Source organism: Procambarus clarkii, chromosome 43 (genome assembly GCF_040958095.1).
Source record: "Procambarus clarkii isolate CNS0578487 chromosome 43, FALCON_Pclarkii_2.0, whole genome shotgun sequence".
NCBI classification, from domain to species: Eukaryota; Metazoa; Arthropoda; class Malacostraca; order Decapoda; family Cambaridae; genus Procambarus; species Procambarus clarkii.
In genome coordinates this window covers 22,261,243-22,286,044 of record NC_091192.1, presented here as the reverse complement: position 1 = coordinate 22,286,044, position 24,802 = coordinate 22,261,243, and the positions used below count along the sequence as shown (strand labels likewise).

The window sequence follows — 24,802 nt, the reverse complement described above, 5'->3', positions numbered from 1 at the left end:
TGTGGAGAGCTAGTGTCACAATTGATATGTTTGTCCTGCACACCGCCCCCATCCAGTGGGCAGCGGTGGATAGGTTACAATCACTTAGTTACTACCTACAGTTAGCAAACTGGGGATATTTGGTTAAAATTTCTGGTAGCAGATCATTTTGAATGAAATATTTACACATTGCTAGAACATTGGTTATAGAATTGTCTCTTAAAGTCACGTATCAAAAGGTGTTACGTATGGTGTCCAGTTCCTTATAAGAATATAAGAACATAAGAACAAGGTAACTGCAGAAGGCCTATTGGCCCATACGAGGCAGCTCCTATCTATAACCACCCAATCCCACTCATAAACATGTCCAACCCTCGCTTGACTCTGGCACTCTACTTATGTTTTGATGAGGAACTGAACATCATGGGATCCCAGAGTCTGTAATGTGCAATATACTAGCTCAAGATGGTAACATACTGACAGTGGGAGCATGCAACAGGACTGACACAGCAACAGCAGAGGAAGTTACTGATCTGCATAATGTGATCAATGCAACATCACAAACCCAAACTCTTATAATAGACGACTTTAACCACGAGACGATAGATTGGGTAAATCTAACATCGCAAACAGGAGAACAATTTACTGACCTGGTTCAGGAGTCCTTTCTCATACATGTGGTAGAACCCACATGGACCCACAGGGAACAGCATTCTGGATCTTGCACTAACATCAGAAGACGTCATGATCGATCAAATTCAGGTAGAGAAAAAGCTCGCCCCGTCATGTGATTGCAATATTCTAAGATGGAGCACAATTATGGAAACTCACGTAAAGGTCCAGGAGGATGACTTTCTAGATTACCGGCGTTAGTTTAGTTCATTTATTATGCACCCCATACCCATCCTGTGGGAGGCAGTGGAAAGTTACAGAGGCACATAATAGGCTCAGGGACCAACCCGTTCTCGACTCAAGTCCATTACATCCAGCGGTCGACCCCACAGACGCATTCATAAATTTTAACATGCTGTTCATTCAAAACAGGAATTTTCTCAAATATAAATTAATATTGTAATATATTAGCATATTGTGCATATATAGACATAGCTTAGGTTAGGTGTTTAGGTTCTGCTGGCGATTATTTGTATTTGTAGTACGTGGGTGAAGCATTTACGGCGTTGTGGTTCGAACAAAATTCGTCAGTGAAGCACTTGTTCCGGAAGTGTTCGAACGAAATTAGTTCTGAGTGGTGTGTAAACCGTTTTTCATTCATAAACAGGGGGGGTTTGGCGGGTGGATGGAATCACTTTTGGGTCTTTGTTTGGACGGGCTGCACAATTACAGTTTCTAAATTAAGCAACTGACATATGTGGAGAGCTAGTGTCACAATTGATATGTTTGTCCTGCACACCGCCCCCATCCAGTGGGCAGCGGTGGATAGGTTACAATCACTTAGTTACTACCTACAGTTAGCAAACTGTTTACCAGCAGAAAGGCGATTTCATAACTTATTACCCCTATGGGTGAAAAAGCATCTACATTAATAGTGGTAGTGTGAGTATAGTGGTATTATCAGTATAGTGGTGGTAGCAATATAGTGGTAGGAGTATAGCGGTGGTAGCAATATAGTGATGGGAGTATAGCTGTGGGAGACAGTTGTGGTAGGAGTATAGTGGTGGTAGCCAGGATAAGGGGACAGTGCAGTACAACTCACCAGCGCGCGCCGCCTGTGCTCTGTTATTTATACCTGAGACAGGGCCAGTAGAATGTTAACCCCCCCTATGTTTCCCTCTGTACGCCAGTCACCCATGGCCCTCGTTAGTGTGGCAGGGCTGCCTCCACCCCTCACTTCTTCCTTCATTCCTAACTTATTTCTACCTCAGTCCTTCCTTCATTCTTTCCATCCGTTCTTTCTCCCTTTCTTCTATACCCTCTGCCCCTCCGTTCACAGCTTTGGTTACCCGACACTCTCTTTTTATGTGGGTCTTGGGTACGTTCTTAATGTGTGTGTGTGAGTTTACCTACCGAGCAGGTAAGTATAGTGTGTGTGTGTGTGTACTCATCTCATTGTTCTTGCCGGGGGTTGAACTTCGGCTCTTTGCCTACGCCTCTCAACCATCTATCAACTGGTGTTCCTGAGCCTATTGGGCTCTATATCATATCTGCACGGTGTATGGAGTCTGCCTCCACCAGATCACTTCCGAGTGCATTCCATTTAACTACTCTCACACATGTAGTAGAGTTGGCTTCGTTATCGACTCACAGTCGTAGATTCTGGGTTCGATTCCCGGGCAAGATAGAAATGGTTAGGCACATTTCCTTTCTCCTATTGCACTGTTCACGTAACAATATATATATATATATATATATATATATATATATATATATATATATATATATATATATAAACTCACTTCTCAGCCTACTATGCAAGGCCCGATTTGCCTAATAAGCCTAGTTTTCATGAATTAATGTTTTTTCGAAAACCTAACCTACCTAACCTAACCTAACCTAACGTTTTCGGCTACCTAAACTAACCTAACCTATAAAGATAGGTTAGGTTAGGTAGGGTTGGTTAGGTTCGGTCATATATCTACGTTAATTTTAACTCCAATAAAAAAAATTGGCCTCATACATAATGAAATGGGTAGCTTTATCATTTCATAAGAAAAAAATTAGAGAAAATATATTAATTCAGTAAAACTTGGCTTATTAGGCAAATCGGGCCTCGCATAGTAGGCTGAGAAGTGAGTTCTGGCTACTAGGTACGACATATATATATTTACACCGTATCGTGACCACTGCACCATTGATCGTCTGTAAGGATTGGTCAGTCGTGGTGCTTATGAAGTAAGCTCCACGACTGACCAACCCCCGACGACACTCGTGGTTCCATTTGGGTACAGTTTTTCATCAAATTCTGGCACATGCCCGGGCCGCGCTGAGTTTACCAATGTAAGCACGGTTGCTGGAACACGTAAGCCGTAGATCACTCCTCTATGTGGAGTGATCTGTGGCCGGGTGGCCACTCTAAATGACCCGATATTCACCAAGGTATTATACTTTACCTTACCGATAATTATATATTATATACATTTTTTTTATATTATATACTGTTTTTTTTTTAAACAACGCTGTTTGTCGACCTAATTGTATTTGTGCTACTTTTTCAGCCATGTTCCCCCTTTATCTCTATTTTTATTTGTTCTCAACACATTTTATTCTTTATACTCGTTTAGTATTAAGTATTAGTCATTAAAGTTTTTCCTGCCCGAAACGCTTTGCGTAATAGTGGCTTTAGGCACTGTATGTACTAGCTTTATCTATAAATCCATCATTCTTTGTAAAATCTCTTGTATGTATGTACCTTACCTAAATAAACATTTATTTATATTATTTATTTATTTACATTTTCTCTCTCTCTCTCTCTCTCTTATATATTTATATATATATATATATATATATATATATATATATATATATATATATATATATATATATATATATATATATATATATATATATATATATATTCCTTAGTTTTCTAAAGACAGTTTTTCAAGTTGAATTAAACGTAGCATGCGTAGCTAATGATAGGCTAAAATAGCTAAACGCTGCTCCTTGGTGTTTTTTATTGTTTCCGCTGAAGGCGGCTAGTTTATTGTGCACCCAATACTCATCCTGTGAGCGGTAACGCAAAAACTTAATCTGTATAAACACTATGCAAATAAAGGGACCCAGTCTATGGAACTCACTCCCTACTGAATTGAAAATCTGTCCAACTTTTGCGTCATTCACAAACAATACTAAAAAATACCTAATTTCATCTTCATAGTTTTTTACCTTTTGCTTTAAAATTGCACTGTATCTATTGCTACCCAATCTCCTAATCTTTATGTACCCAATCTGAACATCTTTATCATTGTGATCATTGCTGTCTTCTTATATGTGCTGTCAATCTGCTGTATGGTGTCTATTAATCTTGTTTAAATTACCAATCAAGTTGTCAATGTAATCAATCAGAGCTTTAATATAAAAATGTGCTTTAATATACTTACTAATCTCTCTCATCTCATTTTTTTCTTGCAATGTATTTGTTATCATTTTATTAATTCTGCTAGAATTTATCTACTTAAAATTATCTGTTAGATTAAGGACCTGCCCGAAACGCTGCGCGTACTAGTGGCTTTACAAGATTGTAAATACTATGCTATGTATTCTCACAAACCCAATGTACCTTCTTGTATATAAATAAATAAAATAAATACACTTGAAACTGTGTATGGAGTCAGCCTCCACCACATCACTGCCTCCACTGCATTCCATTTGTTAACTACTCTGACACTAACAAAATTATTTCTAATGTCTCTGTGACTCATTAGGGTACTACGTTTCCACCTGTGTCCCCTTGTTCGTGTTCCACCGATGGTAAATAATTTGCCTTTATCCACCTTGTCAATTCCCCTAAGAAATTTGTAGGTGTGATCATGTCTCCCCTTACTCTTCTGTCTTCCAGGGACGTGAGGTTTGGCTCCCGTAGCTTTTCCTTGTTGCTCATACCTCTTAGTTCTGGGCCTAGTCTGATGGCATACCTCTGAATCTTCTCGAACTTTGCCTTGTGTTTAACTAGGTATGGACTCCAGGCTGGAGCTTCATATTCCAGGATTGGTCTTACATAAGTGGTATACAGGGTCCTGAACGATTCCTTACACAAGTTTCTAAAGGCAGTTCTTATGTTAGTCAGTCTAGCATATGCCGCTGATGATATCCTTTTGATGCGGGCCTCTGGGGACAGGTTCGGTGTGATATCAACCCCCAGATCTTTCTCTCTACTTGACTCTTGCAGGATTTCACCTCCCAGATGGTACCTTGTGTTCAGCCTCCTGCTCCCTTCGCCTAATTTCATCAACTTACACTTTCCTGAGTTGTGCTGCTTTTATGGTTTGTGGCCTCGTCGTAACTAACACTAGTGGCTTCGACGAGGACAGGAGGCCGGCGGCTTGTCGAAGGTCCCCACATTTGTCCTGATAATCTTTTCCAGTTTGACTTTATAATTAACAGGGTTTTGGCATTTACGGCTTCGGCGGGTAAGCGGTTCCATGGGTTAATAACCCCTTGGGTGAAGAAGCATCTGTTGCCAGTCCTACATTGTGGTTTGTTGAGCGTGAAGCCGATGCTCCTTGTTTGTGTTACATCTTACCTTATGAAGAAATTATTTGAAACAACATCCTTCTTATTGTTCAGTGTTTTAAAGGTTTCGATGAGATCCGTCCTGTCATGCCTAGTTTGTAGTGTTGTTAGCCCTGTGGCCCTCAACCGTTCGTGGTACGAGAGTTGACTTAGCTCTGGAATGATTTTTGTTGCTCGGTGTTGAACTCCAAAGCAGTTATAATGTCTTTCTGAAGATGAGGTCTCCATGCTTGGATACAATAATTCAAGTGGAGGAGCACCAGAGATTTATACAGTTAAATAGCTACCTTATTTTCCCTAAAGTTAAAGGTACGTTCTATTATTCCTAGGGTTTGGTTGGATTTTTAACTGCTGCTCCCACTTGTGCAGCCTTCAGTGAATTTACCTGATGGATTTTACTTGATGAATGATGGATTCTGACTCCAAGGTCCTTTTCATCATCAATCTGCTGCAAGGTAATGTCATTAATTTGGTAGTTGTGACGGGCTGTTACACCCCCACAGGCAAGGTCTTGCATTTTTCGATAAAAAAATACATTTGCCAGTCTTCTGTCCATTTGTGGAGTTCATTCAGATCGCTTTGTAATACCTCAATATAATTTTTACTTCCCACCTGAAAATCTTAGTGTCATCTGCAAATCTGATGATGTGATTTTAAATATTGTCTTCTATGTCTGTGATGTAGACAAAAATGGTTGGCCCCAAAATGGATCCTTGTGGTACTCCACTCACCAAATTTCTCCAGATTAATGTCCCTTTAGGACAACCCTATGTTTTCTTTGTTTTAAACAACTATCCATCCGTTCTAGTATTCTACCATTTATTCCATGTACTAGCAAGTCTCATGTTGTAAAATCCCACTCATGGCTCCTACTGATTTTGTCATTGATACATCACTTAACATGATTTATTTGTGTATTTCATAACTATCTTATCTAAAAAATGGAACCCGTGGAATCACCCATATACATGCAGAGACCGTAAATGCCGAGTCATTACTTCAGATCAAAATCCAGTTGGAAAAAATCCCCAGGAACAATAGGAGGCGTTGACAAGCCACCGGCTTCCAGTCTCCGGCGAGGCCACTGGAGATGTGGTGGTCCTGTGGCGCTCAGGCCACAGGACCACCACATCTTTATGTATGTGAAGGCCACATACATGAAGGACATTATGTTTGATCTCGTTACGCACTTTGAACGGTACATTATTGATTTTACTTAAAATTCATGTCTATAATTCCATATGTAGTAGAGTTTGACTGCATTATATCCCCCTTGACATTATCTTGCTAAGCACAGCTAATTATTGATCCTTACATGTATATTCACAATATTAACACTGAATAATTCATCGCTGAATTAATTAATATCAATTAAAAGTAGCGTTTCTAGAGTATAATATAAATTGTGAATATTGTTAACAAAATATCGTAGTATAAACATTTAGAAAACATTGTATGATACGGAAGAATTCAGTGGGCCGGTCGAGCTGAGCATCAAGGGAGTTACTCCAGGCTAGCAAGCAGTGTGCATGCAGGCCCTAGCCTACCTCAGCCCGCAAAACCGAATGAATTATTACGCTGATTAAGCCAACATTGGGGGAGAGACAAGGAGGAGCGCCGGAGCCCAGCTGGGGTGGCCCAATAACCGCGGGGAGGGTCTAACAAGTAGTGTGATCACTGGGACCTGACACCATGTTGACGGGCCGACATTAGGTTGGTCCATTGTGCCTGGCAGGGGAGGCGCTCCTCCCGGCCCTCATTTACACCCCTTAAACCTGTTATTTCGCTTCCTTATTACATTACCGCATCATACTCGCCTATATGAAATTGAACCGCGTTTTTGTTTAGTTTTTTTGGGGGGTTGAGTGTGAGGAAAAGAGGGGGAGTAGTGAGGTGGCGTAGAGGGAGTACAGAGGGTAACCGCCCCTACGCTAAAAATAGACGCGGCCAAAAGTGAGTGCGCACTGGGTGAACTGGACGAAGAATTCTGGCGCAGTGGAGTTGTGGTAGTGGCAGTGCTTAGGGTAGCCCACCTTCATCATCAGCCCCCCACTCGAAAAATGTAAATATGGTGAGTAGAGCGTGTTGAGAGGGGGAGGCCTAGTGGGGCGGGCCGGGCTGAGGTGGTGATGGTGCTTCTCCTCCTCCTCCCAGCCACTGGTTCTTCTCCTCTGGTGTGACGTTGTTTATTTTTAATATTTGGTGGCCGGGTGTGGAAGAAGGGGGGTTAATTGTGACTCATTGGTGGTGGTGTGGCCCCGTGGTGGTGTGGCGAGACATGGTGTGGCCCCCCCCCCCCTGTGGTGTGTGTACCCTGGCCACTGCTGACCCGCCTCCTGTAAACCACACTTGAAGAGTTACAGCAAGAGTGTGTGTGTGTGAAGATGTTGAAGAATGACCAGGATGGGGGTGTTGGTAACCCCCGGCGAGGGAGGACTCTGGTAAACTTACACTTGGTAACCCCCCCCCCCCTTCTCTTCCCTCACTGGTAAACTTACACCTGCCTCCTCCTCTTCCCTCACTGGTAAACTTACACCTGCCTCCTCCTCTTCCCTCACTAGTAAACTAACACCTGGCCCCCCCCCCCTTGGTTCCCTCATCTACATGGTTACTTACCAATATCATCAATTACTTTAGTATTTAAAGCGAACATTGGTACACGGATGGACTAGCAAGAAGACTTAACTTCATTATGAGCTTACTAGCAGATTTAAGATTTAAATACTGGACAAAGAATTAAGGCCTTTTTTGACCTGGTCCAGGTATATATCTTTGGGCTAAGATGGGCCACTGTCATGTCCACTTATGCTATTTAAGTAACGTAAAAGATAATGGTCTTGCTTTTCACATTTCTGGCCAATAGTTCTGTATTGTAATTGGAGTTTGAGCTGAAGTTTCATACATTCTATTTTATTTACATGGAAGGTTGCCCTTGCTTTAAATATGCTGTTTAGCATAACGAAACTTAACCTTAAATTTATCCAGCCCAACTTATCCTTACCTAACTCTTCAAGGAAAGGCCAGATTACTCTTATCCAGAGATTGGTCACCAGCTCAAGTTACCACATTTCAGTAATGCAAAAAAAAAAAAATCTTATTTCTTACAAGGTTGATTATATTTGTTGTATAAATATATGAACTTTTTAATTGAACCCATTGAGTGGGTGAAAGGAAAAGTACTTAGTGTGGGTAGTGTATACAATTGAGTCTTTGATCAGGTGTGTACTTGTGTAAGGCCTGTTTGGTTGCTAGTTACAGTGCAAGAACATTACCGAGTCTACTTACGCAGGATACAATAATTATATGGTTCGTTTTCTGATTGAAACGATGTATGGCATTAGGGTTGGTTGGAGTAGGATTCAAAATGCATTGGCATTGTCATGGATATGAAGTGAGCTGTAGCCACTCCTCTTGTCTCCAGTCTGTGAGCAATAGCAAGTAATCACTCACTTTACTGCTGTAGCTATGCAGTCAAATTATCTAAGCTGTAAATTTCTTAAATGAACAATTTCATAATTTGTTGACCAAACCACACTAGAAAGTGAACGGACGACGACGTATCGGTCCGTCCTGGACCATTCTCAAGTCGATTGTGATGATAAAAATTTCATAATTTAACATTTTCACTTATCTCCATTCTATACTTTACCATATTTTTCTAATACTTTTTCTTTACTGTACAGTAAGTGTGCTGTAGGTGATCTCATAAAGTTGGGTTGCATCAATTAAATATTACTTGATTTTGAAATTTGCATTCCTACCCAGTTATATAAATAAAACATGAAGGAACACTTGTATGATATTTCAGCACTAATTGCAATAAGTGGCACTTTCTTAAGCCTCAGTTTAGATGTATTCTATTTTTATGATTTCAGCCATATTCACACGTCATCTTTGACAAGGATAGTGGACGTAAATTGGTAACGGTTGGCTTGTCTAACGGTTAAGTTGTCTAACCTAACCTGTTCATGTCTTGCAAGAAGTAAAGAGTTCAGTAATGAGTTATACAAGATGTAAAATAATTAAAATACCCTGTAGTATATAGCTGGCTTTGTATTTTTAGGCCACTTAATTATGAAATAATAATAATAATAATAATTTATTTAGGAAAAGTACATACATAGATGCAGAGTTACAAACATTCTGATTGATTTATAGAGCTAGTACATACAATACCTAAAGCCACTAGTACGCATAGCGTTTCGGGCAAATTGCATTGAACATAAAATTTAAAGCGCTGTACAGGCATGAATATGAAAATTGTGCAGGCTTCATTGTTGATTAAATATTCTTTACAGAAATGCTTTACATTTTTTTTATACAGTAAAGGGTAAAATTGCTATTTCTTGGCCAGGTGTTGATCACCTGTGAAAAATTATAGTACAGTACAGTACAGGTACTAAGATTGCTGGATCAATGTGAACCACAAAAAATGTCAGTTCAGATATGAATGATGACTAAACAGTTTAATAAAAAAGTAACATTTTGTTTCCTGTGTATGTGCGTGCTGCTTATTCAAATTAAGAAATATTTTTATCAAATATAAGGCAGTACTGTATACTCATTTCGGTTTTTGGTTGTGTACTGCTGTTAAACTATAAAACGACGCCAGGGTCTACAGTACTGTATACTGAAAGTTGCATCATGAAAAAAATCAGACCCATACCATGGTGGTCCAAGTACAGTACTGTACTGTATATACCAGCTTCCAAAATGACTGTCTTCAAATTAAATGAAATCTACTAAAACATGCTGATATTTACACATGGTAGCATAGTATATCTGATCTTGACACTGGATGGTTTTAATAAATAAGACATTAAACATGGCATTGCCAAAAGAAATAAAAGGGCAACCAAAGAATACCTACACTTCCACATTTTATACAGTATTAATCTCAGATCTTAACACTTGGTGGGTCCCACAATGCAAGTAATTGCATGGTCTGTTGGACAATGCTTGTTGTAAAAATAGTCAATTATTTTAATTACAAATGTGACTGCTGTGTTCGTAATTATAGGAATGTTGCACAAGTGTTAAAATAAAGATGAGTGATACTGTGCTGGTACTCTACCAAAGCACTAGCACTGGAGTTAGAGGACTAGACAACTACAGCAACTTTAGCCTGCATATTTCAGTTAATATCTTAGAAGGATTGTATCTTTTGATTAGATTATAGAGTATATTTTAGTTCAAATATCATCTTTAAATTTATACTGTAGGCCAAGTCTTTATGAAAACGTTTATAGGCCCTAGAGATGTTTAATCAGATTTGATAAATATAAAATGATAGAGCACTGTACTTGTGGCTTCTCATCCTATGAGTTGTACTGATGCTTGCATCTGTCTGGTCAAAGATTTACTCAATTTTCCAATAAGATTTGACTGACATTTTGCAAGAGGCTTATCCAACGTGTCTCCTCAAAATGAGCAAAGCTGGTTTAATCTGCCATTATTGTATAGCCAAAGTGTCGCTATAAGAATACATGTACAAAAAACACAAGCCTATCTGTGTGTGTTTTCAAAATTTGCAATTCACCTAGAGAACTTCAAAATGCAGTGCAATTTTTAAAAGAAATTATGATCCTTCCTTGAAAATCATCCATACAAGATTGAATATAGGGTAACATCATCAGTTGTTTGCCACGTGCATTATTTTTATATTTGTAAGTTGAATAAAAAAAGGTATTAACTTTTTAATTAACTGGTATAATTGAAACAGGTTTGTTTACAAAATGAGATTAAAATCCAGTCTGTAGGTTTAATTTGGCACTAAAGAGAAATTAACTGAGATATGTAGGTGCCATATTATTATTATTATTATTAAAATAATAATAATTAGTAATGGTAATGTCTTCTCACAGACATAATAGCATAGGATAAAAAAATAATAATAAAAATGTTTACTCAGGTATAAGTACATACTGTACATACAAAATGAGTTACAAACAGAATGTTGGAATTCTAGAGATAGCTAGTACAGTACAGTATATACTATGTATGGACCCATATGTCAGCATTGGATAGTGTAGGTGGCTATAGCCAATAATGAGCTTTGTGACATGAAAACTGGTTTATCTCAGGTTTTCCTCGTTTAATCAAAATAGGAAATGGACACTTAATTAATCTGATTATGCATTGGCCACACAAAATTAACACGTGTGCACAATTGCATTATCTGCTTACAGTAAACAGCACATCAGTGTATCTTTTTAATTGAATCCTCATTCTTCACAGTTATAGAAAAAAAGTATCCTGGAAAACAGGAAACACTGCCTTTACATTTGTGTAAAAAAAAATGCTTACACCAGTTGTTAATGGAAAAAATACAGTAAGAGACCTATATATAGAAGGGGAGTTTCCGCTACACACTAGGGGTGTCTATCGTGAATATGTACAGAATTTATATGGCATTTGATTTGGCTTTCACTCAAATTTATAATTGTGGCTGTAGTTTCATTGATCACATTGCTACCATTGCAATATTGCTTCAGGAGAAGAGAGAATTTGATATTCATTTTACATTTATTCAGGCACCTAATATTAGATACTGTATACCAAAACAAATTGGATTTTTCAACTACAGTATGTTAAACACTGCCATGTCACTTCCTGCATGGCTTTTCCACAATGACACAGCTTACCATGTTTTTAACAGGGAACACAACAGGGTTATAACTATCGACTGAGGGTAAATCTTGTAGTACATCCCACTACCACAACACGTGCCAGCTCCACATGCAGTGATGTACTCAACCACCTTTTGGTGCAAGCACACATGAAGATATGTGGTGCAGTTCCTCACCCATCATGGGGTCTGTGAACTCTTCTGCCTACAAACATTCACACACTGTAGTACACTTGAGGCATCTTGGTAGATATATGGAAAAAGGCAGTTCCAATCTACAAAAATGATAGCAGGGTACAATGGTACCCTCTTAATTATAGACCCATTTTGTTGACTAATGTAGTAGTCAAAACACTAGAAAAAATAATTAAAACCAAATGGTTTGAACACCTGGAGAGAAATTATATATGGCACATTCATGGCTTTCAAGCAGAAATCCCTGTGTAACAAATCTATTTAGTTCCATGATTTCCAGAGATTTTACGGGAAAGTAATAGTTAGGTTGACTGCATTTATCTGGACTTAAAAAATAGGGTTTTTGATAGTCCCGCATACGAGGTTGTTTTAGAAACGAACATACTGGAGGGGTGATAGAATGACTCCTGACTTGTATAAAAAATGCTAATGGAAAATTAAAGTGGTAATTGGAGACAATACATCACACTAAAGAAATGCTACTAGTGAAGTACAGTATTACAGGGTTTAGTTTAAGCACCAGTAATGTTCATTGTCTATATGAACGGTCTACCAGAAGGAATACAGTCTTATATACACATGTTTGCTGATGATGCTAAGCTACTAGGGAAGATGAGAAATTTAGACAATTGTCATGCCCTTTAAAATGACCTGGAGAAAATAGTGTATGGAGCAACATTTGGCACATGGAATTTAATGTGAACAAATGCCACATTATGGAAAATAGAAAAAGAGGAAATAAGCTACACAGATTACAAATTGTGAAAAAGTTTAAAAGAACTCTGATAAAAAGATCTAGGGGTGGTTCTGGCAGCCCGTCCTCCAAAAATGGGGAGGTAAATGTAATAAGTGCAATTATATACTATGTATGACTGTCAGGAATTGTACTTATTTACACTTAGTATTAAATCGTACTGTCAAATATAGTGTGAATATTTGAGTTTACCTGAAAAGCTGAATAGAAAACCACGACCTCACCTAACCGTCTTAGTTTTTGAAGATAAGCATTTTATTGCTTCTTAACACTTTCACGCTCTCCGCAAAGGTCACTCAGCCAACCGAATGTGCGCGCTGCGTTTTTATCGCTTAAGCGTAAAAACAAAAATGTGTATACTCTTTTTACTCTTCTGACCTTAGTTCTCATGCTACGTATTTCATTTTGGTACCAACGTGTTCGCAATAAAATTCTCTAGAAGAACATTAGTAAAATAAGTCACGAAACATATAGGGATACCAGCACCAAATAAATAACTACGTAGATGACTCGCCGTGAGCGCCCATCAACAACAAAATGTTTTTACTCTTGGGATTGTAATCACCTCCACACTTGTTCTACAGCGTTAATTTTGGTATCAATGGACTCGCAATGAAATTCCCAACACGGTGATATGAATATAAGCGTAGAATAATGATGCAGCCCGCCCGCAAGAGTGTGGGAAGTGGTGAAATTGTTACCCGGTATCGGTGACGGGACGACGCACGGCGCTTTGAAAGTTTATACTTATTTCACTCTCATGACATTAATTTTCTATGTACGTCATTCATTTTTATGTCAATGTGTTCGCAATAGAATGTTCTATGTGCCCATAGGTAAAAAATATCAACAAAGCGTAAGTTAGAATAGCGACAAATATAAAACAACGCTGGAACATATCAGTGAGCGTCAAACACACACGAAATATTTTTACTTTTGTTATGTTTGTCAAGATTATACTTGTTGCACACAGTTATTTTTGGTTGTATATTGATCGGAATAAAATTCCCTAAACAGACATATGCATATAATACATGATATGGGGGAAGAATTACCAGTATAAACGGCTAAAGTCACCCACCTGCAACCCGTTTGGGACAAAATACCATTTGATCGAAGTTATCCACACCTTTCATGAACTTATTGTACCATGCAGCCTAGTGGTGAGAAAGAGAGCCTCATAGCGCGCAGTTTGAAACAAACCCAAAGTAAATCGGATAAAAATTTAATTTTATACAAATATTTTAAAAGTAGACATAACTTTATGTCCAGTATGCGTTTACGTTAGACGAAACCGAACGCGCCGGCGCGTCCAGATAGCGCGAAAGTGTTAATTACAATTACTACTTAACCTATAGCTATATTGATATTACAGTTTTATAAAATAAATAAAACAAAACTAAAACGTCAATAAATTGTAAAGTAACTCAGGATATTTTCAAATTTTGTATAAAATCTTTGTTTGATAAAACTGAAAAAGAAATTCCTGATATTTAAAACTTGTGTATAGCAAACTGAATTTTAAAACTTCATCTTAAAATTCTGAGCGTCTTAACAGAAAACGAGGAGAATTAAATGGGGAGGTAAATGTAACAGCCCCATAAGTGCAATTATATACCATGTATGACAATGTACTTATTACACTTAGTATTAAAACTTACTGTCAATTCGGAGTATTGGGTTCTGGATAGAAAACTGCCACCCGAGGACCACATAAAGAACATTGTGCGAGGAGCCTGTGCTAAGCTTTCTAACATGTGAATCAATCTTAAATACACGGATGACAAAATATTAAAGAAATTATTCATGACCTTTTGAAACCAAAATTTGAATATGCAGCAGTAGTGTGGTGCCCATATCTCAAGCAGTACATCAATATATTGAAAAGGTGCAAGGACGTGCCAATAAATGGCTTCCAGAACTGAAATACGAGAGCTACAAGGAAAGGTTAGAAGTGTTAATTATACAAAAAATCGAAGATAGAAGGAAGAGGCAATGTGATCACTACATACAAAATATTTATGGGAATATACAAAATTGACAGAAGAATTCTTGAAACATGGAACCTCAAGAGATCATAGATTTAAGCTAAGGAAACAAAGCTACTGAAAAGAAAAATTAGGAAGTTCACTTTTGAAGAGTGGTAGACAGAAAACTTAAGTGAGGTGGGGTTGGATGCCAAAACTGTCAATAGTTTCAAAGTGTCATATGGCAGAGTACTGGGAGGATGGGACACCACAAACGTAGCTCTCATCGTGTAACTACACATGGGTAATTAGTCTTAAGTGTAATTACCTATCATTATTATTCCTATGATAACTTCACTGCTATCATGAGCAGTTGTAGACAATTTCTTGAGATGAAAGAAAGACAAAACTTTGAGAATTCATTGGTGGACATGTTGCGGTCCCCAAGACTAACTCATGATAATTTAGGTCTATATGGGAGCTGATGATAATCCGAGTATAGTGTCCATGGTTCCCAGAACTGAACCACATGTTGATGTAGCTGAAGGTTGAAGAGACAGGAGGGGTGTGGACTTGTACCAGCATGTGAACTCGAACCTATCAGTCAGTTTAGATGAATCGCCTGTTTTTCCATGAATGGCCTCTCTTGAGGTACGTAGCACAGATGAAGGATGGATGGGCACAGCAGGATGCAGCGTTGATCAGACAGGAAGGAAATGAGCTAGACAGACATGCAGACATGTGCCCCTCAAAGCATGTCAGTGTGTGGCCAGTATAGTGTATATGATGGCCTCGCCTGATTGGTTCCTACCATATGGCCTATACCCTTTCTGACCACTGGTGCCCCACCTTGTCACAATATTGCCTAGTATTGAAGCAGAACCCAAGATGGCAGAGTATTTAGCTAAAAATAACTAGCGATACTTCTAACTCTTCTCAATCCGGTCACACTGGATTGAGAATTGTATATAGTATATGCAGTACTGGTATTTGGCTTCCTTAAAAGCCATAAGCAACGAGTCCAAACACTTTTGGGGATGCAAGCACTTGTTGCTTTCACGTAAGCACTGTTGTATATACTGGTGTATTTGCAAATTGCAAAGTTTGCAAATACAGGCTCTTTGTTACAAAGGCTGTTGAATTTTCTGTAACATTAATGTCCCAAAGTTCACTGTCATAGTCTATTAAGCTCTCTTAGCTTTATATAAACTTGTTATACAGTTTAGGCATCTTGAATGTTGCCTGAATAATGATGATAGTTGAGTAAAGTGTTGTATAACCTTAGGCCAGCCTACTGGCTTAGCACTTTATTTTTATTTTTTTTATTTTTTTTTTTAATTAGGAGTACATGCCAAGTAACTGGCCACCTCATTGGATTGGTTAATCATGTATTTATTTATGTAGGCCTTTAATGCACATATTTAAGAGTTTCACCAGTGCAGTATTTGTACTGGAAAATAAGAGGAAGATACAAAAATTCTAAATTAATTTTTCCTTTTCAGTCGAGTCCTAATAGTGCGGAAGTATCAGGCTCCCCATCCCCAGCTCCAAGTAGCATTGGTAACAACGCACCTAAATATGGAACGTTGGTCCCTAACAGGTTGGTTGATAAGTAATGAAGGTTTCAGTTTGTATAATTGTCCTGTGGTATTCCATCCTTTAAAGTAAATAATGTATAGCATGTGTGTTGTGTGTGTACTGTCCATACAGGTGTTGCGATATACTTTGGGTTTGCCAATGATATTATAGAACTTTTTAAACACAGCATGTGTATGGGCCTTTTTTTTTTAAAGAACTGTATAGTATTGGCATCAATCAAAATATTGGTGCAGTATCAGTACACCTCCTCTTTTCAAAGTATAGTACCTGTACATTCAATACAGTGGAACCTTGGTTTTCAAATGCCCCTCTCTCCAAATTTTTCTGTGCTCGAGCTCAATTTCTTCGAAAAATTTGACTTGGTACAGTATTCGAGGTTTACCTCGGTGCTAGAGTTTGTTGATACACGTTGGGCCGACACGCTTCAGTTTACCAGGGTTTCCTGGCTAGTGACGACCACGCTCGAATTCTTTGTGAAGAATTTCATTGTTTTAATGCTTTTTCGGTTTCTGTACATAAAAGTTCTTATTATATATCATACCATGGGTTCCAAGAAAGTCAGTGGTAAAGTTCATCCCAAGAAAATAGTTGAGGATGACGATAGAGGAAAAACAGGAGATCATTCATAGTGAGACAATGTGATGTCTCGCTACAGACAAGTGTTAAAACGTAGGGAAAAAAGTGTCTAGACAGATTCTTAGTAAGACAAGCAAGCAGTGAGCCACAACCAGGTCCTAGTGGAATGCCTGCAAAACATGAGACACTACCCCAGAATATCATCACTGCTGTTATAATGGAGTTGGATTCCTCTTCCAAACACTTACCACCTCTACACACAGAAATTACAATAGCGTGATGCATCAAATGAACAAATCACAAGGGCCATAACGAGGGTTCGAACCTACGTCATTTGACGCATCACACTATTGTGATTTCTGTGTGTAATGAAGGGCGAACAGCCTATTGGCAGAGCTCGGGTGCATGGGGTAATTGTGTAAAACCCTGGTTTGTGTCTCGGAGAGACTGCAGGATCCGTGGTAGGCCAGGATGATTTCCCAGTTGCAATTCTTTTACCATGTTGTAGCTCAGTCGATTAAGGCAGCGTCTGGGATCCTCTCGGACATAGGTTCGAACTCTCGTCACGGCCCTTGTGGATTTGTTCACTTACCACCTCTCCTTCCTTACTGTCTTCCATACGTCAACAAGAGTCCTCAATAAAGGCAAGATATACTTGTACATACTGTAGTACAAAATATGAGTATGTATAAAATGTATTTTTAAGTTAATATTATTGGGGGTGTGGAACGGATTAATTCGATTTACATTATTTCTTGAGGAAAAATTTGTTTCGGTTTTTAATCTTTGGTTTTCAAACCGCCTCTGGGAATGAATTAAGTTTGAAAACGGAGGTACCATTGTATTTGTAATCACAAGGTTGAAATATGGCTGAATTCTAGTCCACATTCATTGTTGAATGATGGATCTACTGGGTGCATCACTTTTTTTTTTTTTTTTTTTAGTCCCAATAATGCAAATGTATCAGGATTTAGAATGCAGGCACTGTATGCATTTCATTTATTGACAATACAGTATACTTTGTACATCAATAGTATTAAATGGGAAGAGACTAACTGCACAATAAATAATTCCTTTGAAGAACAAGTGGTAACAGGATGGATAAGATGCCTAATATTACAGTGTAACTTCAGTTTGGTGAATCTGTTTGCAACCTGTGTATGTCTTGGGCAAATTTGCCCAGTCTATTACTAACTCTTTCTGCAGCCAATATATTTGATAACAAGTATATAAAGGTGTTTAATGAGGTGGGCTAGATTAAACATACCATGTGTGGTGGCCTTGGCACAGTATCATGTGAATATTTGTTTGAATGTTCAGGGATAAAAAATAAGATAAAAAAATGTCAGAAGCCTTTCACTGGCAAAGTTTTAAAGTTATTTTACAGGAATTTTATGACATGGTTTTCATGTTTAAAGTTGATTCTTGCATAAAGTTTTTATAGTTTTGAGTAAAAGGTGATTGAATTCCTGCACTGGTAAAATCAGCTTGCACCTCGCTTAGCTTTTTATACGCAAAGTCCAACAATATGTGAAAGCTTACTCACACATTTGTTTGTTTAATGATTCAAAGTTTTCTCAATGGAAATTAAAATCAAAATGCCTAGGAACTACACACCTGAAAATTATGCAAGGTGAGCATAGATTATATCATGGAGGGGGGGGCTTTCTAGGAGATATTAGAGGTATGAAGTCTTGGGATCATGAAAAGTGCTGTAATGTATGTGGTAGCTTGTTGTGTGGCAGTAATTTATACCAAATAGATGATAAATTCTGAAGTTAACCTTTTATGTATCTTGTTTGCAGAGTATTTGTTGGTGGCATTTCTGCCAGCACAACAGAGCAGGATTTGTTGGAGTTATTTTCACAATATGGGGCTGTCAAAGCCACGAAGATCATCAGTGACCGGGCAGGAGTATCTAAGGGCTATGGTTTTGTCACTTTTGAGACGGAAGAAGAAGCTAGAAGACTTACACAAGAGGTAATGGTTTATATGCCTGGGATAGAGAGGGGATACTGTAAATGAGAAATGTTAAGTCATGTAGTCAAAGGGTGACCAAGCATGCAAGGGGCTTTGTTGTACATAAACATTACCTTTCATAAATTATAATACCGTGTATTTTTTTAAGAGGAAATAAGTTGTAATTGTTATTTAATCATTAAGGTATCCTTGGCCCTTTCACTGTGGTACTTCCCTTTTACCTCATGCAGTATTTGTATCTGCATTTTACAGTAGATATTTGTGTATGTAAAATGGAAATAAATTATCTCGTTTCCAAATTTTTATTCCGTTTTTTTATTTTAATATTAAAGAGCTGCGCTTTCATATTTATCTTCGAATATAGCACACACAATAGTGAGATTGAGTAGAACTAATTAATTTTGACATACTGTATTTAGATACTGTATTCGACATCAGGTGAAGTTTTCCTCTATTCCACCAAACTGCTCCCACTACCAGGCCCTAGTACCTATTCTAAAGGCAAGATGTCTAAATATTTCAGGATGCTAAAACTATTTTTTGTTCATTTGGCAACTCACTTATCACAATGAATGTTTTATGCTCATAAGTGACTATAGCCACAGACAACAGTGAAACGGTTAACCAAGACGTACTTAAAGATGGTTCTGATCAGGATTAGGACTATTAGTAGCAAGAGTAAAGCTTTATAGTGCCTTCATTTAGTAATTAATTTTTTCTAATTCTATACTGTAATTGTATTCTTTAATTGGTCATTTTAATATAAAAATTAATGAAGTGATCTATATATATATATATATGGATTGCATATCTAGAAAATATATGATGACCAAACCACACATCAGAAGTTGGAGAAATGACGATGTTTCGGTCCATTCTAGACCATTGTCATTATTTCTTCATCTTCTGATGTGTGGTTTGGTCACCATTTCTTCAGCCACATTATTGTGACACATCGTCTGCTTAAAATATATATATACTGTATATACAATATTATTATAATTGTTTTTGTTAATAAAATTTTTAATGAATTTATTTCTAGGCTGATAACATAATGCTCAAGGACAGAAAATTAAATATTGCACCTGCGATCAAGAAACAAGTTAGCGATGTTGGATATATGAAGGTAGGTCACTTGGTTATGTGTAAATTGTATATACTGTACCATTATCTTGAGTAACCTAGTGTCTTGGGTACTGCTCGATAAATTTGGTTACATTTTTGGTGCTTGCTGCCTGTCAAACTTCACCTAATTCAACCATATACAGTATAAGCCTACTGGGGACAAGAGGTCAAAACCTAGCCCCCTCTAAAAAAAAAAAAAAAAATGGGGGATTGCAGATCACCCTAAGAAATGGTCTCCAGAAAGGTGGATAAATCGATACAGACAACAACAAAAGTAACCAAAGCATAGAAAGCAGGAGAGCGAAACCCTAAGATTCACAAGCACCATAAGGCGCTTTTAGGTATAAGGAACGGTTCAGTATTCCTGCAGGTACACTGGACTCGCATCCTGTGCCTCAGGATTCCAGTAAAGTCAGCATTCATACTGGCTGTGAGAGTCTCAGTACTGAGAGTGCGACCAAGGCTGGTGCATGCAGCAGGAGCTCACAGCACCACTTAATAATCCTGAATAAAATAGGTAACTTCAATTATTTTTCATTAATTTTGTGGTAGATGAACCTGACTGTAATAAAGACTAATGTACAATGTTCAGATACCAGTGAATACAATGCTAGTTATGATATTCACAGCATGAGATACACAAAGCACCCAGCTATTGTTCCTTGCATCTATACATCATGAAACAACCATGTTCCTTCACAATATAACCTTGTGGGAATAGGTTCATATTCTAGATTTTGACAGGAATGCGATAATAACGGCAGGTTTTGTTAGCTGTTCATAGCTAGATGTATAGAATATTGGAGGCATTGTCTTGCATCACTAGACTGCTGGTGTTGTCTACTAGTATCATGTGACTCCATGCTGTGTTTTGATTTCATCACCATACCCACCAGAACTGCTTAGTAGTTTATGGTGTATATAAATGGTGATAGTGATATACTGTATGTGTGTATAGTGTAATAACAAGAACAGTATGTTGGTGGAGCAATCTTGCCAGTGAGGTAGCATCATCAGCTGACTGGTGTGATGTTCCTTGGACTCACCAGATCAGCTTAGTGGTTTATTACAATGTAGATAGTTATATATTGAGTATATATATAGTGTAATAACAGCAAAAACACTGATCTAAGAATATAACATGCATGTCACTATATGTGAGCCCTATATTTTTGAGCATAGCAATGTTCCACAGATTTAACTATATCAGTTCCACAAATTAAACACTATTGAATAATATTGCTGAAAAAAAGAAGTTATAAAAGCATTCAGACACTGAAATAATTATGTAAAAATGTATTTGCGACATCGGGACAGCCCCTACCACACTCGGCTGTTGGTGACTAGGCTGACCTTGGATTTTTGTTGTGTATATAAACTCTCAACACACAATCTTTGTTGTTCAATATGGTGCACAAAAATGTAGACTGATAAATTATTTATATATAATATATATATATATATAATATAGCATGTGTAAATAGTGTAATTACAGCAAGTTACTGTTTGATCTAAGAATGTAATGTGTGTCACTATAAAAGAGCTGTGTATTTGTGAGCATACCGATGTTCCACGCATTTAAGTAGTCTTAGTTCAATTTGTGGAACTAGGTTTAGGTTACTTCAAATTATTACATTTGATGTTGATGTAATTATTGTATTACTGATGTTTAGAGTTCTAGAAGCTTACAGGAAACAAGTAGCATATCTAGTAGTCTTCACTTTCAAATTGCATCTGATTTTTATATTGACAATTTTAAGATGAACATGTAATAGGTCTCCCGACTATTATTGCTAAATGAGGCAAGACTCCATTTCTTTCAGCATGATTCAAAGAGTTAGGAATTTTACATGTAATTCATGTCAAATTGGTAACCACAAAATTTCTGCATCTTTATCTGCAGCCAAAACATTGTATTGCCTTCAGAATATATTAAATTCACTTGTGGATGCAGCCTCGTAATTCAGTGGCTTCATTCTCTACTCACAATTGGGGATCGTGGGTTTAATCCCAAGGTGGGACATATAAGAAATATCTTTTCATGATTGCAAAACAAACTCGAATGAAAATTTAATAAATGGTTAATGATTATTTGAAATTAATTGTGCAGTGTAAATGATCTTTCTTTGCAGACCTACTCCCCACACTTAATAGAGAGCAACAGTAATGTGGTCGGTTCTGGTGGGGCAGTGTTCTTCAGTAATGGTACAAGTTATGCGACATATGGGAACACAGTGCCTGTTTTGACCCCAACAGAATACCACCCAACATTCCCTCAAGCTCCGGCGGCACCTACAACGCCTTCAGCTTACCAAACTCTCGTATATCCTCAACCTATCTATTACCCACAGCAATACCAGTACCAGCCCACGGTATGTTACATTTATATTATTTAATTTGATCAAACATGATCACTTGATTAGAAACATTAATTTGTTAAATTGTTAATTTTTGTAAATACTGTTTCAACACTTCTTCCTTATTTTTTTTTTTTTTTTTTAAATATATATATATTTGGTATTTTAAATATTTGCACATAGGCATCTAGCAACTGTGATTTCATGTTCATAGTGTCATTATCATATACTGTTATCTTCTCTTCTATTTTTTCTTGTTTTGTACATCCTCTTCCCACCTTTCTGTTTTAACTTTTTCCTTTATGCATACAACTGGTCACTGGGCTCTGTTATTGGCATCAACCTATTTCTTTGCTGCTTGTGGCAGAGTATTCCTCCTTGAACACTTCCTGTCTGCAATACACATTTTTTTATTTGATTTATATGTACAAGAGTTTTTACATTCTTGTAAAGCCACTAGTGCGTTCTTCAGACAGTTCCTTAATCTTAATTTTCCCCGGAATATGACCTGCCAAATCGTTTAACCACCAGATACCCATTCACTGCTGGGTGAACAGAGGCTACAGTTAAGGATTGGCATCTAGTCAATCCTCCCAGGCTAAAGCGCTCGCGAAGCACCGGGGCAAATGTATTATCACTGCGCCGTGGGGACTGCTACATTGAATTCCATTTGTCAAGTGTTACTCCATACACTTCCATATGACCAGGTCATCTGGAAGGGCATGACAGTTGTCTTAAGTCTCATATATTCCCTAGTAGCTTAGCATTATCAGCAAATGTGCTCATATACTGTAATTGTCTTCCTTCTGGTAGTCCTTTATTTAGATTACCGACATTACTGGTGTAATAATTGAACTGTCATACTCTGCTAGTAACACTTCTCCAGTCTGATGCATTGCCTCTGATTACTGTCCTCATCTTTCTGGCAATTAAACATATTTTGGCCATGGCAGCAGTCTCCATATTTCATATTCATATTCCAGTTCTTCAAAAAACCTTGTGTGGGACTGTCAAAAGCCATTTTTAGGTCCAGATAAATAGTCAACCCAACCCTCTCTCCTATAGAATCTCTGGCTGCCATAAAAATATATTTTTTTTACACAGGTTCTTCCTGGTTGAAAGCCATATTGACTGCTATTATCATTTCTCTTCGGGTATTCTATAGATTTGGGTTTGACTTTTTCCTCTTGTTTTGATTACCATGCTTGTCAATGATTTGGGTTTATAATTTCAACCCATACTGCTGTGTAGATAGCACTTTTTTTTAACTATGTGCACCATAGTACAAACATTGATGTACTAAGCAATTAGTTTGAACTTTGTACTGTTTACTTTATAAGAGTCCAGCAGAAAAATGAAGCTTAAAAACAAATTTAAACATTCCTAGGCCTAGTATAGTGCACATATGCATTATATTAGGCCTCATAGTGTGTATCAGGCCTAGGAAGGTGAGGTTAGTTTAATACATTCCTAGGCCTAGTATAGTGCACATATGCATTATATTAGGCCTCAGATAGTGTGTATCAGGCCTAGGAAGGTGAGGTTAGTTTAATTAGTCTTTGCAACATAGTAGAAAATAGTTTTCCCAGTTCAGTCCAAATTCAACAGTACAGATTTCAATGTTTTAATTGCATTGTACATTGGTATATGTTCTCTGGTTTTATCCTCCCTATAAGTTCTATCAAAACAGGAGGATGGGCTGATAATTTAGAACATCTTTTCTGTTACTATTTTTGTAGATTTGAATTATTGTACATTTGTCATTTTACATGTATCTACTAAGATTCTTGTACACAAAGATGTCTGAAATATCAAAAGAATTGGAATGCTCAGCTCAGTTGTACATTCTTTAAAAAATAAAAAAAGAAAGTGAAATGCCATCTGATCAACCTGCTTTATTCTTCCTAGCTCCAAGAGTAATTTTTCCACTTGGTCTTGAGACACATCTGTGTACTTTATGGTGTTCTCTGGAATTGGCATTGTCTGGTTGTCTGCAAGCCTCAGTTTGCACACTTTGATAAAACTATTGCTGTTTGTTGACAGAAGACGCCTCGACTTGTAGCATTTTATCTGGCTTGAAGAAGTCTCACATTCATGCTGTTTTCAACAACCTGGAAGAGGTTGTTGAAGGCATTACCCTTTGTGAATTAAATATCACTTGCCACTGAAATTTTACTATATGTATTGGACACTATTAGAGAAGATAAATTTATAATACATTTCAATCTGGAAAATCACTTTGACTGAAGGAACACGATGTAGGCATACCGTAGGCGCACACACTGCTAAATATTAAGTCTGTTTTGAGTTTGTGTTGGTTTCCTTGTGTGTGTGTAATTACCTAAGTGTAGTTACAGAATGAGAGCTACACTCGTGGTGTCCAGTCTTCCCATCACTGTCATATAACGCTTTGAAACTACTGACGGTCTTGGCCTCCTCCACCTTCTCACCT

General features: G+C 37.6%; 1 protein-coding gene across 6 annotated transcripts in view; it reads left to right on the top strand.

The window, feature by feature from the left end:
• Positions 1-6,658: 6,658 nt before the first annotated feature.
• Positions 6,659-24,802, top strand: part of LOC123755804 (uncharacterized) — a 35,353-nt gene continuing 17,209 nt past the window's right edge. For 2 of the 6 annotated variants that reach the window (XM_069300100.1, XM_069300098.1), the window contains exons 1-5: positions 7,366-7,625; positions 16,216-16,313; positions 18,694-18,868; positions 19,911-19,994; positions 22,126-22,365. In XM_069300100.1, the coding sequence (XP_069156201.1) occupies positions 7,554-7,625; positions 16,216-16,313; positions 18,694-18,868; positions 19,911-19,994; positions 22,126-22,365 (669 nt within the window). In that variant the 5' untranslated portion in view covers positions 7,366-7,553. The other 4 variants (XM_069300099.1, XM_045738633.2, XM_045738631.2 and 1 more) reach the window with 4 other exon arrangements.